The 12,907-nt window shown below is 41.6% G+C and overlaps 1 protein-coding gene across 2 annotated transcripts; it reads left to right on the plus strand.

Annotated features, from left to right (window-relative positions):
- The first annotated feature begins 3,460 nt into the window (after positions 1 to 3,460).
- Positions 3,461 to 12,877, plus strand: LOC111832993 (CKLF-like MARVEL transmembrane domain containing 3). Of its 2 annotated transcripts, XM_072718236.1 has the most exons (7): positions 3,461 to 4,318; positions 5,463 to 5,618; positions 5,694 to 5,789; positions 9,746 to 9,901; positions 9,995 to 10,090; positions 10,375 to 10,486; positions 11,687 to 12,877. In XM_072718236.1, the coding sequence occupies exons 1-7, from the start codon at positions 4,259 to 4,261 to the stop codon at positions 11,713 to 11,715; spliced, it is 705 nt and encodes a 234-aa protein (XP_072574337.1). In that variant the 5' UTR covers positions 3,461 to 4,258; the 3' UTR covers positions 11,716 to 12,877. The 2 variants fall into 2 exon arrangements, with proteins under 2 accessions (XP_072574337.1, XP_072574338.1); XM_072718237.1 differs by lacking the exons at positions 3,461 to 4,318; positions 5,463 to 5,618; positions 5,694 to 5,789 and adding an exon at positions 5,878 to 7,339.
- Positions 12,878 to 12,907: the final 30 nt, after the last annotated feature.

The raw sequence follows: 12,907 nt of genomic DNA on the forward strand, positions 1-12,907 counted from the left end.
ACGCCGCTTCTGGCTTGCGGGCGCCCCCTATTGGTAACAAACAGCTTCTGGTCAGGAGGCGTGTTTTTACTTTCATTTTATCCACTGCACTGTAAAGAAATAAAAGTAAAATGAACTACGTTTGCCATTGGTCTGTTTCGGTACTTCGGAGCATTGCACCTTAACGTGTGCCGTCTTGCGTCCTGTGGCCTGTACTACGAAGCGGGGTTACTGGCTTACCGAGTAACTTCTCGGATTTAAGGTACTCTGGGCAAAATGTAAGTGAGCGAATATGAATTCCATTTAAACTGTGGCAAAGAAAAAGACACACACCCACAAACACAGTATATATATATTATTTATAATCAAAATTAGAGAACAAGAGAGACGTTTTTATCACAGCTTATCCGAATTCAAAGTTATTCGAACACGAATAGATGTATTTTAATCATATTTCATCCGTGAAAGCTATGCCACATCACAAAATAAATACTTTATACAAGAAATTTGAAGAAGGCATGTGATCAAAATTACATTAATGGTTAAAATTATTGGTAATACTTTACTCATAATGCATAAATACCTTCATAATGCTGTACAAAGCATCCTTAATACTTATACTGATCACTATGATGCATTATGTATGTATGTATAGTGCATTATAGATGACAGCTTTAAGTAAAGTGCTACGAGAAGTTTTAACAGTTCTCTGATTTTGATCACATGCCTTCTTGCTTTCAGTCCTTGGCACATCAGCGCCCATGGGATATATAACCACTTTCTCGCACTGGTCTGACTTGATTTTGTTCCACTTGTCTTCCAGTTTCTTCCACAATTGGGTAACTGTAGTGGGGTTTTTTGCAATAATCTCATCGCCATTTATCTTCCAGAGATTCTTCATAGGGTCTCTTGTAATTTTGTGTATTTTGATCCCCACTGTGTGTGAGTACATTATATATATGCAAACAAAGTCACTTCTGAAGAAGACAATGGTGAGTGTTGCAAGGCTGCTGCCCCCCCGGTCTCTTTTGGACTTGTGTTGCTTCCCACCCCAGGGGGTACTGTCAACCTGGCTCTGATGGGACTGACCACTGACCATCAGGCTGCCACACCGGATGGTCTCATTTCAATCCCTAGTGAGCCAGAAGAGGCCCACAGGCAGCTTGTAACAGATTCCCTGCCCATAAACCCATCCTGCTCTCATCCTGCTGCTCTGCCCCTATCCCCAGTCACGGGAAGGTTACAGGGAAAGCCAAAAAGTGAGAAACACTGTCTCATGTTAATGTAATTAATCTACATATACATGTTTGGTATCATTTGAATAGTTGTCTCAAAATGGGTCTCAAAACCATGCATTTACTGAATCCGTTTTCCCTATTCTGGGTCACTGGGGGCTGGAGCCTATGGGTGCAAGGCAGGGAACAACCCAGGATGGGGCACCAACCCAGTGCAGAGCACATTCATACACCATTCACTCACACAGGCAATTTGGCAACTCCAATCAGCCTCAGCATGTTTCTGGAATGTGGGAGAAAACTAGAGTACCTGGTGGAAACCTCATGATGACACGGGGAGAACATGCAAACGCTACACACGTGGAACTGTGGCAGACACTCAAACCCTGGTCCCAGAAGTGTGAGGTGACAGTGCAAACCACTACACCCCCATTCTAAAACCACTGTATCATGATATTATACAGATGAACCTTAACAAATGAAGGAACTCTAGCCTTGCTGAAAGGCTTTGCCACCTTGGTGAACAAAGAAACTTAACGAGCTCACTGTTCCAACTGACCATTAGTTTGGGGACTCCACTGTCCAATCACTTATTAAGAAGATCACAAGGATAATCAACACTGCAATAAAACCAATACTTTAAGTAAAACAATAACGACAACAACTTGCCAAAGCTTGGTGTATCACCATTTTCAAAGAGAACCCATTTTTATTTGGTATTTCATGAGCATCCAGAACCCCGCATGGTGCTGTGTGATTAGCATCTATGGAGGTTTAACTGGCTGCCTTACACTGTGTTCTAAATTATGCACCTGCACCCTGTTTGTCCTTCCTATACAGTCAGTACAACTAAGGATTCCTTTTTAATCCTTACCAATTATATTACATTGCGGATGCTATTACAAGCAAAACTACTTATAATGACAATGACTATTTATATTTTGAAAAGAACACAACATATGTTGTACTAAATTATGTAGAATGAAGTTTTAAAATAACCCGTTGTATTTATTGCAATGACAGATATTTTGTTCAAAAAAATAAACGATTTAGAACAAAAAAAAAACATTTTTACAGATCAAGTTATATATGATTATATGAGCCCTGTTTTGATATAACTTCAAGCACTCTCTCAACCACTGAACTTGTAAAGGCAAGTTCATACTTTACTTATCGGCATGCGCTTTTGGTAGTGTATGCGGCAGCTTGCATACGTACTACATTTGGCAGCGGATGCGTATAGCGGTCGGTGCATGCATACAAAAGATTCCACCCGCCCAGGAGATGACAGATGTATTGCAACAAACACAAATACAATGAAACGGGAAAACCTTGATCAGTTATAAATTTATTAGTTAAACTCAGGCGGTACTAATGTGTGTAATAATATGGCATACCGAGGTATATTGAAATCCTTACGTCAAAATTTAAGTTCACACTGCCATCTACTGGAAATACCGAATCAATGCTCTCGCACATGCGCGGTTGATGTGCGTGGACGCGCACGGTTTCCGGCAGACATGAAGAATCTGGGCTGCGCTCGGAGTGCAGCCGCCCACAGCCAACCCCTGAAGACGAAATTTATGTCGCAAACCCCTTATCAAAAGCGCACGGAACAGTCAGGTATGAATTGACCATAAGCCCGTGTAAAGTTTCTGCTTGTATTTCAATTGAGGATGCCATCCGCCATAGATCTACTCACATTCTGGCACCAGGAAATAATGATGGCCACGCCATGACTTTATTCTCCTTTTATGCCCATATAGCAACCAAAGAGTTAAGGGTGTTTTTTTTATAGCATGGGATGGTGAGTTGGGTTGCATTAAAATACTTAACATTTCAGAAGGCGATTCTTCTGTTTGTACCATGGGAGGAAACGGTCAGTTAGGACATTTTGACACGCTGAGGGACCTATAAGGGACCTACCATCTCACTCCCATATTGCAGCCCAACCCACCACTCTGCTCCCTCCTTCTGATGTCAGTCTTGTTGAGATAGGGTGGCCATTTACCAACCCTCCAGAACTCCATCTAACTGAACTATCCAGCATAGTACAGCATTCATTAATGAATAAAAATTAATTAAAATGTTAATTAATTAGTCATCATGGATTTCTGGACCAAAATGCAGCTTTATGCCTGATCAGCTAAGCTAATTAACAAACCTATCTGACACAGATACCAGTTATTTAAAAAATATATGAAAATAAACAAACAACTTGCATTGAGAAACTAAGAACTAAATGTTTATTTTACTGAAATCTTACTGATATGTCGCTTGCATGATAATACGGTACTTGAACTGCAATGATCACGCAAACTGGGCCACTGATCTTCCTGTACAGTCCATCGACATGCTGAATCCCTGAGGTGAATCATTCAGTTAAACCCAGTGATTGAGCTGAACTGACCAACCAAGCTGATATTCTGATGTTTGCTTGTAGCCACCTTGCAGTCCCGAGACAAGACCAGGCTGGTTACACGTTGTGTCCGTGTACATCACTTCATCGGCCAAAAGTAAATCCTGTGCAACATTACAATCTAGACTGAACAAGTAGGAACAAGATAAGTTAATAAGAGTAGGAAGCCTTGAAATACTAAGAACAGTCTAAATTATCTGAATATCATAAGACATTCTAAAGCAATCCTTAAACTAAATATCTTGGAGTGAGACTCAAATAGGTTTTGTCTAACAAGGCAAGTAACTCTCTGTGCAGGTTCAGGAAAACAAATGCATTCAAAACCTTTGACTGTCCAACTGGATTTTGTTGTTTGGCCAGTGGGTGGCTCCTTACAGTATTTAATTCATTTTAAAATATCCAGCAAGATGTTGCAGGTAATCTGGTTTACTTTTTTCCATCTTGACACTGATGTTATAACACTCAGCAGTATACAGACTGTTCAAGTTGTGTAACACTCCTGAATTCATCGCGTTACACTACAGATTTTTTTCACTTCAGAAATTTCCGGTAAAAGGAAATGGTAAGATGAGGAAGTACATGTCTTCATGTTCCTAGGCAAAAATTAACATGCTTATGGGCCGTTATGGAAGTCGATACCATGTTTCTTAAAACTCTGAGGGGTAGACTGAAAATTGTAGAGCTGGTAAGACCTTTTGTTGCTAATATTCTTTTTGCCGCTGTAGCTGCTCAAGTCATTCTGCTCTGAAAAGACAGCAAATGCAAAACGCTTAACATTTCTAAATTGTATTCAGAAATCTATCACACTGTTAATAAACATTTAACTCTGAGTTTTGCCTAATGTTCTCCAGCTGTGTGCAACATGAGATCTGAATATAAATGTTACCTGAATTCATATTTATATCACAAATTTAATTGATATTTGATTAATATATTGATCTCTGCTACAAACTGAAATAATGGTCAATGAAATACACCTGTGGAGTACAGAACGGAGCATACAGGCCCTCTGTCACAATAAAAAGGATTGTCTTTCACTTTCGTGAATCTTGCTTATTAACAGTTTGCGTGTTCATCGAGGTAAATTTCAAAGTTCAAAAGCTTAAGAGAGCGATGACAGTTGATAGGAAAACTTTTTTTGCAACAAAACGGACATTTGTCTAAGAAATTACACATATGCATATTAGGCCACTTAAAATTAATAAATTGTTTTACATGGCCGCCCGCCTCAATTTTTTGGTGCCGCCTCGATTTTTTTAACATTTTATATTTTTTATTTTGCTGTTGTTTTGCTATTGTCAGGAGGACGCTTTTATTGGGCCATTCTGTGGCAAGACCATTAAACACTTAGACTAGGCATTTGTTTTTAAGGTTTCTCTTTTCTTGTAATTGTTTGAACTGTTGAGAGTTTAAAATGTTGAGATACTGACAAATTAAAGTTTAATTTTCTAGTTTTAGTACAACAGTGCCGTTCGTCTTTTCGCTAAAAATATAAAATATAAAATATAAAATCCCCGACTCAGCAATATTTTAGAAGTTTGAGTCATGTAAAACAATTTATTAATTTTAAGTGGCCTTATAGACAGAGTATTATTTGTATGATAGGTGCCATGACATATTAATCTCTACTAACGCAGGATGTTTTATAAAGGTGTCATTTTAGATGCATTCGAGGAGATATTGCATTTTAACGCAGAATCATTACATTATGCATATGGTATATTGTAGATGAGCGGTTAACTACAACTAACATAAAAAACATAAGTTAGACTGTACACCACACAGACGAGCAATGTGTCCCGGTATGAACAGCGATCGTCTTCCTCCAGCTGGCCGCTTTCGTGGCATTTGTGTGTTTCGCGGTGGCGGCAGAAAGGCCGTACATCGCCGCCGCCGGATTGGAGTTCTTCATCACGCTGGCGTTTCTTCTGCTCTACTTATTAAAGCTCAACAAGAGGTTCAGTTACTTATGCTGGCCTCTAATGGTAAGAACATTTTTAATTATGTGCCGCAACTTTACAAAACTGTATTTAGATGTGAGTCTGCCATCCATTTTTCAGGATGTTGCCAACTCACTTGTTGCAGCTGTCTTCATCTTCATCATCAGTCTTGTAGCTGTCTCCACTTATTCAGCTAAAGGTACTTTGATTGGAGGGGTAAGTTCATCGTACGTTATTCATCTTCTTAGACGTGCTCATCAGCGCTCAGTACTTAATTGCTTACCCAGTGCTTTTATCTAGTGTAGCAATCACAGTTAACATTATCTTATTGTAGAGTTTAATTTCACCACCTGGGTTCCATAAGTGTGGAGTTTGCATGTTCTCCATGTGTCGTCGTGGGGTTTCCTCTGGGTACTCCGGTTTTCCTCCCACAGTCCAAAGACATGCTGAGGCTAATTGGAGTTACTAAATTGCCCATAGGTGTGCATGTGTGAGTGTGCCCTGCGATGGGCTGCCCCCCGTCCTGGGCTATTTCCCGCCTTGCGCCTGTAGCTTCCGGGATAGGCTTCGGACCCCCCGCGACCCAGAAGGATAAACGGGTTGGAAAATGGATGGATGGATGTGCCCTGTGATGGAAAGGCATCAAATCCTGGCTATATCCCTGCCTTGTGTCTTATGCTGATCGGACTAGGTTCCAACCCTGCCCAATTATGCCTAGGATATGCTCCAGATCACCCCCACTGCTCTTTACTTGATAAGTTGTTGGACGATGGCAGAGCGTTGTCCTCCCATTTCTCTTTATATGCATTCCCAGATTGTCTTGACGATGTCGGCTTGCATTTGGAGCGTGGATGGCATCCTTCTTTTTAGGAAGATCTTCAACAAGGCCACAAATACCGCAAATTAAAGACAACGAAGCTTGAACTTTCAGTACACCCACAAAAAGAATGATAAACCATTCTTGATCAATAGATCATATTGGCATAATGTGAAAAAGTAATATGACAATGAAAGTAGCGATAAACAGCATTTCTAAATATTACACTATATAATATTACACATTAACCGCGGATCTTTATGGGGAGGGGCAGTTCACATTGCAATATGGTATTACGTTTTATTAATTATTATTATTATCGATTGTTAATAAAATTCACATTTAATACTACTAATAAATTACTCCTAAAGTATTAACTTGTGTGACGTGTGTGTGTAGCCTACATAACTTATGAAGAACGTTTCTTTTGCTCTTTTATTTAATAGGCCTATAGCTTTGCAATAAAACGATAGTGTAAAAGTGTTCTTGTATAAAGAATATTGTGGTTGCTTAATGCTTATACGTTTAAACTCAGCGATTCCAAATACTAAAGCCCGGAACCAAAACTTCTTCTAAAAGGCAAAAAAAAAAAATGCTACATTAAAAAGTGAAAATGAAATCCCTGGGCTCGTCCTTGCCTGGAAACATCCTTTCGCTGGACTGTTCCGATGCTGCTGCTTTGTCGGATACGCTCCGTTTCCGCGTGTGTGATTATTTCCGTTTCCAGTCTGAAAGACCCACGGTCTTTTTAAGTTCACAGAAGTTAATTTCCAGTGCTGTGGACAATCTAAAAGGCACATAAAACTTTTGAATAAAACAAAGCGTTATCGCTCCGATGGGAGACATGGAGGATCCCGCCGGCGAACGGCAGCAGCCCGGCGCTCTGGGTCTCCTTCTCAACAAGGATTTCATCGCTTCGCGAAAAGGGAAACTTCTCGCTGCTGAAGTGGTAAAAATACTTTCCTGCATATTCCTATATTTTCATATCAAGATGTTGTGGGGATTTCCTTTCTTTTGCATATTCCAGATGCTACGAGTATCGCAGAGGTTTCAGGTTTCAAGTAGGGACTTTACTTTTTAGTTCAAAGTAACAGAAACAGATTGAAGCGAGGCATTACTGCATTAATATATAAACGTGTACATCATAAATATGTCTAATCCTCATTTCCAAATGTGGTTCTTATGCTAGAATCATGCGTAAAATATTTTGGCAGTACCGGTAGTGTTCAAAGTGGCTGCAGTTGCGTTTGCCATCAGATTTTGTCAATGACGGATATAGCGATTATATTCCTATTCTTTTAAAATATAGTTGTAAGTATATGGTAATAATAATATATTGGTAAAACGATCGAGCTACTGTGCCATAAAATTAGATTAAATGCATGCACTGAATGTAAACCTGGAATGTATGGAGAGCACATCCCATTCAAATTTATTTAGTTATTTAGTTAACACAAAATTAATAATGTTTTGGCTATTTATGTAGCTCCTAAGAAGAGACAATTTTCTGAGCGAAACACGTTTATTGGACTCGGCAACATGAAACACTGATTTTAAGGGAGCATATCTGTGAAAACGCATGCTTTCTCTCCATGTAACTCATTGCGATGTCACATGACTGCTTAAACATTGAGGGGGGGGGGGGGTGTTCCTGTACACCCTGACCCTCTTCCTCTCCGCAGAATGACCAGTGTTCATGCCATTTTGTTTCACTAGTTTTTTGGGACCAAATCAGCCCTGAACTTCAAAGCCCCTAATCCCACATGGTGCCCCTACAATGTTGGTTGGGGCTTGTCCCTCCCATCCACACTTAAACCTATATCCTTGGGCACAGTGTCTATCTGTCAGTGATTGTATTTGTTTTAATTCAGTAATGTTCGGCACGAGTCACTGGATATTGTCAAAACCAATGAATAGGTCAAGCCAACTATGCCTGATGTGATTGTTCACCCGTTGAAAAGGTTCTCCCAAATTGTACTCGTCACGAGTGTCAAGTATGTAGTTCTTAGAATTATATTTTGTTACAGTGCTTAATTTTGACAAGATGCATCAGTACCTCAGTATCTTCTCTGACTATGGCCAAACATGAAAGATATATATTCATCACGTCCATCGACAACGTATTTCCTTTCCAGCATCCAATGTGATCCTAATATCTTAGGCTATGTGTATTTTAGTACAGTATCAACAGAGGTCATTGGTAAAAAGGGAACCTGAAAACATGCAAAACCCAAGGCGTGATGTCTTGAAATCACAAAGATGTAAATCATGCCCTGTAGAAGCTGCATACACTGCAAGCAAGAAATGTTTGATCTATCAGACATCTGATAGACTTCTGATAGTTTTATCACATTGTCTCCAAAGTTAAGTGAGGACAAAAGGCTGCCTGTTTGCAGTACTGGGGACTTCCAGAAAGGTCTGTCTGTGGTTTTCCAGTGACCAGATCAGCCTGAACATGACAGCGTCAGCTCAATTAAAACACGCCCCTTTCAAGTGTGAAATCGTTTAGCAAGAGGATATAGGCTGCAGCATCCAAGCAGAGCAAAAGTTTGAAAGTTCTGTGTTTTTGAGCATGCAGATCCAGGCATGCCACCTGCAGACTCAGTAAATGTGCATTTCATTATCTCAGACACACTGTCTTCCCATTGCGCAAGGCCTTGCGGAAAAGAATGCGACGACTCCCAAGCACTCGTTGGAAGGAGAGGTGTGCGTATAGCTCACCCGCTGCGAGGCAGCTGCAGACAGGAAGTCATTGGCCGCGATAGCTCTGCAGAGAGAGACATCTGGCATACGACCAAAGCGAAACGTTAAGGGCAATTTCAGCCCGTGGCCCAGCTCTGGTAGCACTTCGCTGTGTTGCTGGGGTCTGCCGTTCATGCCGCCACACCTCACGCCAAGTGTCGAGGCTTAAGCAGACACCTCTAGATCAAAATGAACAAAAAGGCGACCTGTTGACTTGTCTGCTCCTTGCTAGTTTCTACCAAAGATGGGTTCCCACATCCAGCTAGGGTGACCACCTAATCCATGTCAGGAGGGACATTATGAGCTACTTCAGCTTTTACAAACTACTTTAAAGCTGAAAGGGTTCTGTGCTCTGCTAAAATGTTTGGTTAGTTCCTAGATTGAAAGACTCATCCAGCTGTTTCGCATTAACATTACTGACACATATGCATGATTATAGGAGACTGACCAATCAGCGTACGGCAAGAACCCAGTGCTTAAGTGAAATCCTGCTCCTTTTAATTGAAATGTATGAAATGGTGGTTTACAAATCCTGTTGTAGCTCATAGTGTCCCTCCTGACATGGATTAGGTGGTCACCCTACATCCAGCACTCACCTTCCCTCTCACGCCAGGTTCTTACCTTCATCACCTTCGTGTGCTTCGTGGCATCCTCCGCGGCAGTGTTCACGACGGCCCCCCTCGTCGAGTTCCTCATGGCCATCTTCTTCTACTTTGCTTACTCCACCAAGTTCAATGAGCGGTTCAAGGACTTCTACTGGCCTCTGGTGGTAAGTGTCCACACCAAGCCCATCCTCGGCCGTCCCCCCCCCTCCACCGCTCACACGATTTTGATGGCCGCTGCTGCATTTTCCACTTTTTAGGATTTCCTGCGTTGTGTTACTGCCTCCATCATCTACTTCATCATCTCCATAATTTCAGTCTCCAAGTACTCGGGTGGGGCCTCCAGCGCAGCTGGGGTAAGCCGTGACCTGTCGACCTTGGGGATCTCCCCATTTCAGCATATCAATCTGAGGCGTGAGGTGAACCACAATGTGCTTCCGTGACGTTTAACCAATGGCACCTTAATGGCGTTTGAAGTTTCCTATGCCATAGGCATTGCCCATGTGTATTGTGTTACAGATGAAGTTTACAATGGTGTGCCCCTCCCCCTCCCCCACCCCCGGCCAGCCTTCTCTCATCTTACATCATTTCATGGTTCTTTTCATGCCATACTCACCATCAAAGGCCTCTCTCTTCACAGGTTTTTGGGTTCATAGCCACCATTGTTTTCGCCATAGATTTCTATTTCATCTTCAATGACCTGGCCACCTTCCTTAAGCAAGGCAGAACACCCGATGAGGAACCGCAAGCAGGTAAACCTCTTTCTGTTTGGCTTTCTACCATGCAAACATCAGGATGAACGTACACATCCATTTTCCGTAACTGTCCCATAAGGGCACATGGCATGGGAACACCTTAGGTGGCATGTCAGCGCACACGCTCGCATGCAGTCACATGGTACAGGCATGCAGACCCCTGCATGCCACCTGCATGCACATGCTCACACATAGTCACATGGCACAAGCAATTTAGATACAGCAATTCATCTAGCTGCATGTTTTTGGACTAGGGAGAAACAACCATATCAGAAACACACTGAACCATCAAGTCACCCCAGGAATATATATATATATATATGACACACATATCTTGGGAGACCAAAATATAGCTGTAAAAACATTAATGAGAACATTTTAGTGACATCATATAGTCACTTATGTAGTTTTTTTTCATTTATTCATTTTAGAAAGTTTACTGCAGTTAGCTGGGTATTACATCAATACCATCTGCAGCTTGAACTAGCTGTTGATAGACACAAATGATTTTGGCCATATGTTTCCTGTTTCCAAGCTCCCCTTCCGAATAATGCATCCAAAATAGCTCTCGTCAAGTAGTCACAGTGCGGTCACCTGATGTCAGTCTTTGCCCCGAGGGACGCGAGAGCCAGTCCCAAGAAGCTCCTCAATGTTTGTCTGTATGGCAGATTTCTGAGGAAATTCAGTGAATTCGAAGCTATGTGTGACAATGAAACCTGATGACTTTAGATTTGTAGATGCATTTGGAGAACATGGTTTTGCATAGATGTCGTCCATTTCGTGAGCTTCAGAGTTTGCCCACCATGTGTTTCAGCAAAGGCAAAATTGTTTTAAGTGCATAGCACTGGTAATTTCTTGGTTTCTGCAGTGCTGGGACTGTGTCATATTAGGCCAATTGAAGAAAATGAAGTAGATCAGGCATAATTTACGATGTCACACTCCTATAAAAGGATGCATTATATGCACATAAGTTCTGTGCATCATTGCCAGGGTTGGTATGCATCAGCCTCCCAAGTCTCATATTCAGTTGCCTTCCATGTGAAGCCGTAAAGTATTTGTGGTTCTGTCAACCACCCAAAAACGATGCTGTTTTTTAGCAAGCGGTGGGTGGAGAGGACAGACGTTTTACTGTAAGCCAAGGTCCACTTCCTTCGTTGCTATAAACATACTTAAGGCCATTTTGGTTTTGTTTCGCAGCAAACGACTCCGACTCCGATTCAGACTGAGCCTGACCGCCGAAGTAGCCGATGGGAAAAGGAGAAGCCATGAGACGTCTTCATCGTTTGATTTTAGGAATCTCCTCGTCCGGCTTGAAGAACAAACACAAACTTGGGCATTCTACCACTGGCCTTTCAAACCCTGAACCCTATCAGATAAAGTGTTTACGTCTGTTTTTTCCTAAGATACTTATCTAAGGATTTTTACGTTTACTTGCTTTTTTCCCCTTTTTGCAGTTCCTTTCATGCTGTGAACAATTTGCAGTATTGAGGCCACACTGTACGTTTGCTTCCAGTGTGGTCATTTTACCCGCAGCTGTCAGAGAGCTGAGCCCCAGGCACGTAACACTAACCTTTACATACCTGTCTGAAGCCTTTGAACCCCAACTGTGAAACCAGCAAGTCAGCCATTCACTGCGTATGCAAATGGGCATATGTGGATGTCACTGGATATCTTCTGAATGTTCCCCCAAGATGGGTTTAATGATACTCAGCATTTTCAACTGACTGCATAAAGATGGCTTGTCATCACATAAAGGTTTTATGTTTTTCATAGCGGGGAGCAGAAGATGTGGTGACATTTCAGTTGAATCTTTGGCTTTGCGTCACAAAACTAACCCTTTAACATGTGTGGTCTTGAATCACATTTCTCAACGTATTCTGTTTTGTTTCCAGACATTTATTACATACTGCATACTCCTGCCTCTGACAATCATTCCTTTTTTGTAAAATGAAAATTACTAACAGCCTCAGCTGTAAAATAATTATGCTTTACATTCACATGAAATGGATTGGGTTGCACTTTTCACTGGCCAGAAATTACGCAGAAGCTTTCACCTTTCATGCCACTTGGGGAAAGACCACTGACAGCTGTAATTCTATGCAATAGATTTCGAAAGACTCTGACATATGCTTCTGTATTTCATTGCAAATATATGTGGGAGCAGATTTAGTCTTTAGGAACCTTTGGATGGTTTACCTAGTTGCACTGCATTTGGCGCACTGGCGCCCCTGGGATCGCAGTGCAATGCATGCTGACCAGCAGTGCCGATTGTGCGCAAGAGGGAAGGCTGCATTCTGTCGATGCAAGTGACAGTTGCAGCCCTGACAGCTCATCCTGCTGGACGCGAATGTTCAGACACAAACAATAAACACCTGACGTTTTCATCAACACCCGGGTTGTGTGTCAAAAGACAATTAC

Source organism: Paramormyrops kingsleyae, chromosome 11 (genome assembly GCF_048594095.1).
Source record: "Paramormyrops kingsleyae isolate MSU_618 chromosome 11, PKINGS_0.4, whole genome shotgun sequence".
NCBI classification, from domain to species: Eukaryota; Metazoa; Chordata; class Actinopteri; order Osteoglossiformes; family Mormyridae; genus Paramormyrops; species Paramormyrops kingsleyae.

What these genes read in the sequence shown, in the direction of transcription:
- LOC111832993 (XM_072718236.1), top strand. Translation starts at nt 4,259, where the DNA reads ATGGAAGTCGATACCATGTTTCTTAAAACTCTGAGGGGTAGACTGAAA. An exon ending in GACTGAAAATTGTAGAGCTG is followed by an intron (nt 4,319 to 5,462) that starts GTAAGACCTTTT and finishes GTCTTCCTCCAG; the next exon opens with CTGGCCGCTTTCGTGGCATT. An exon ending in ACTTATGCTGGCCTCTAATG is followed by an intron (nt 5,619 to 5,693) that starts GTAAGAACATTT and finishes TCCATTTTTCAG; the next exon opens with GATGTTGCCAACTCACTTGT.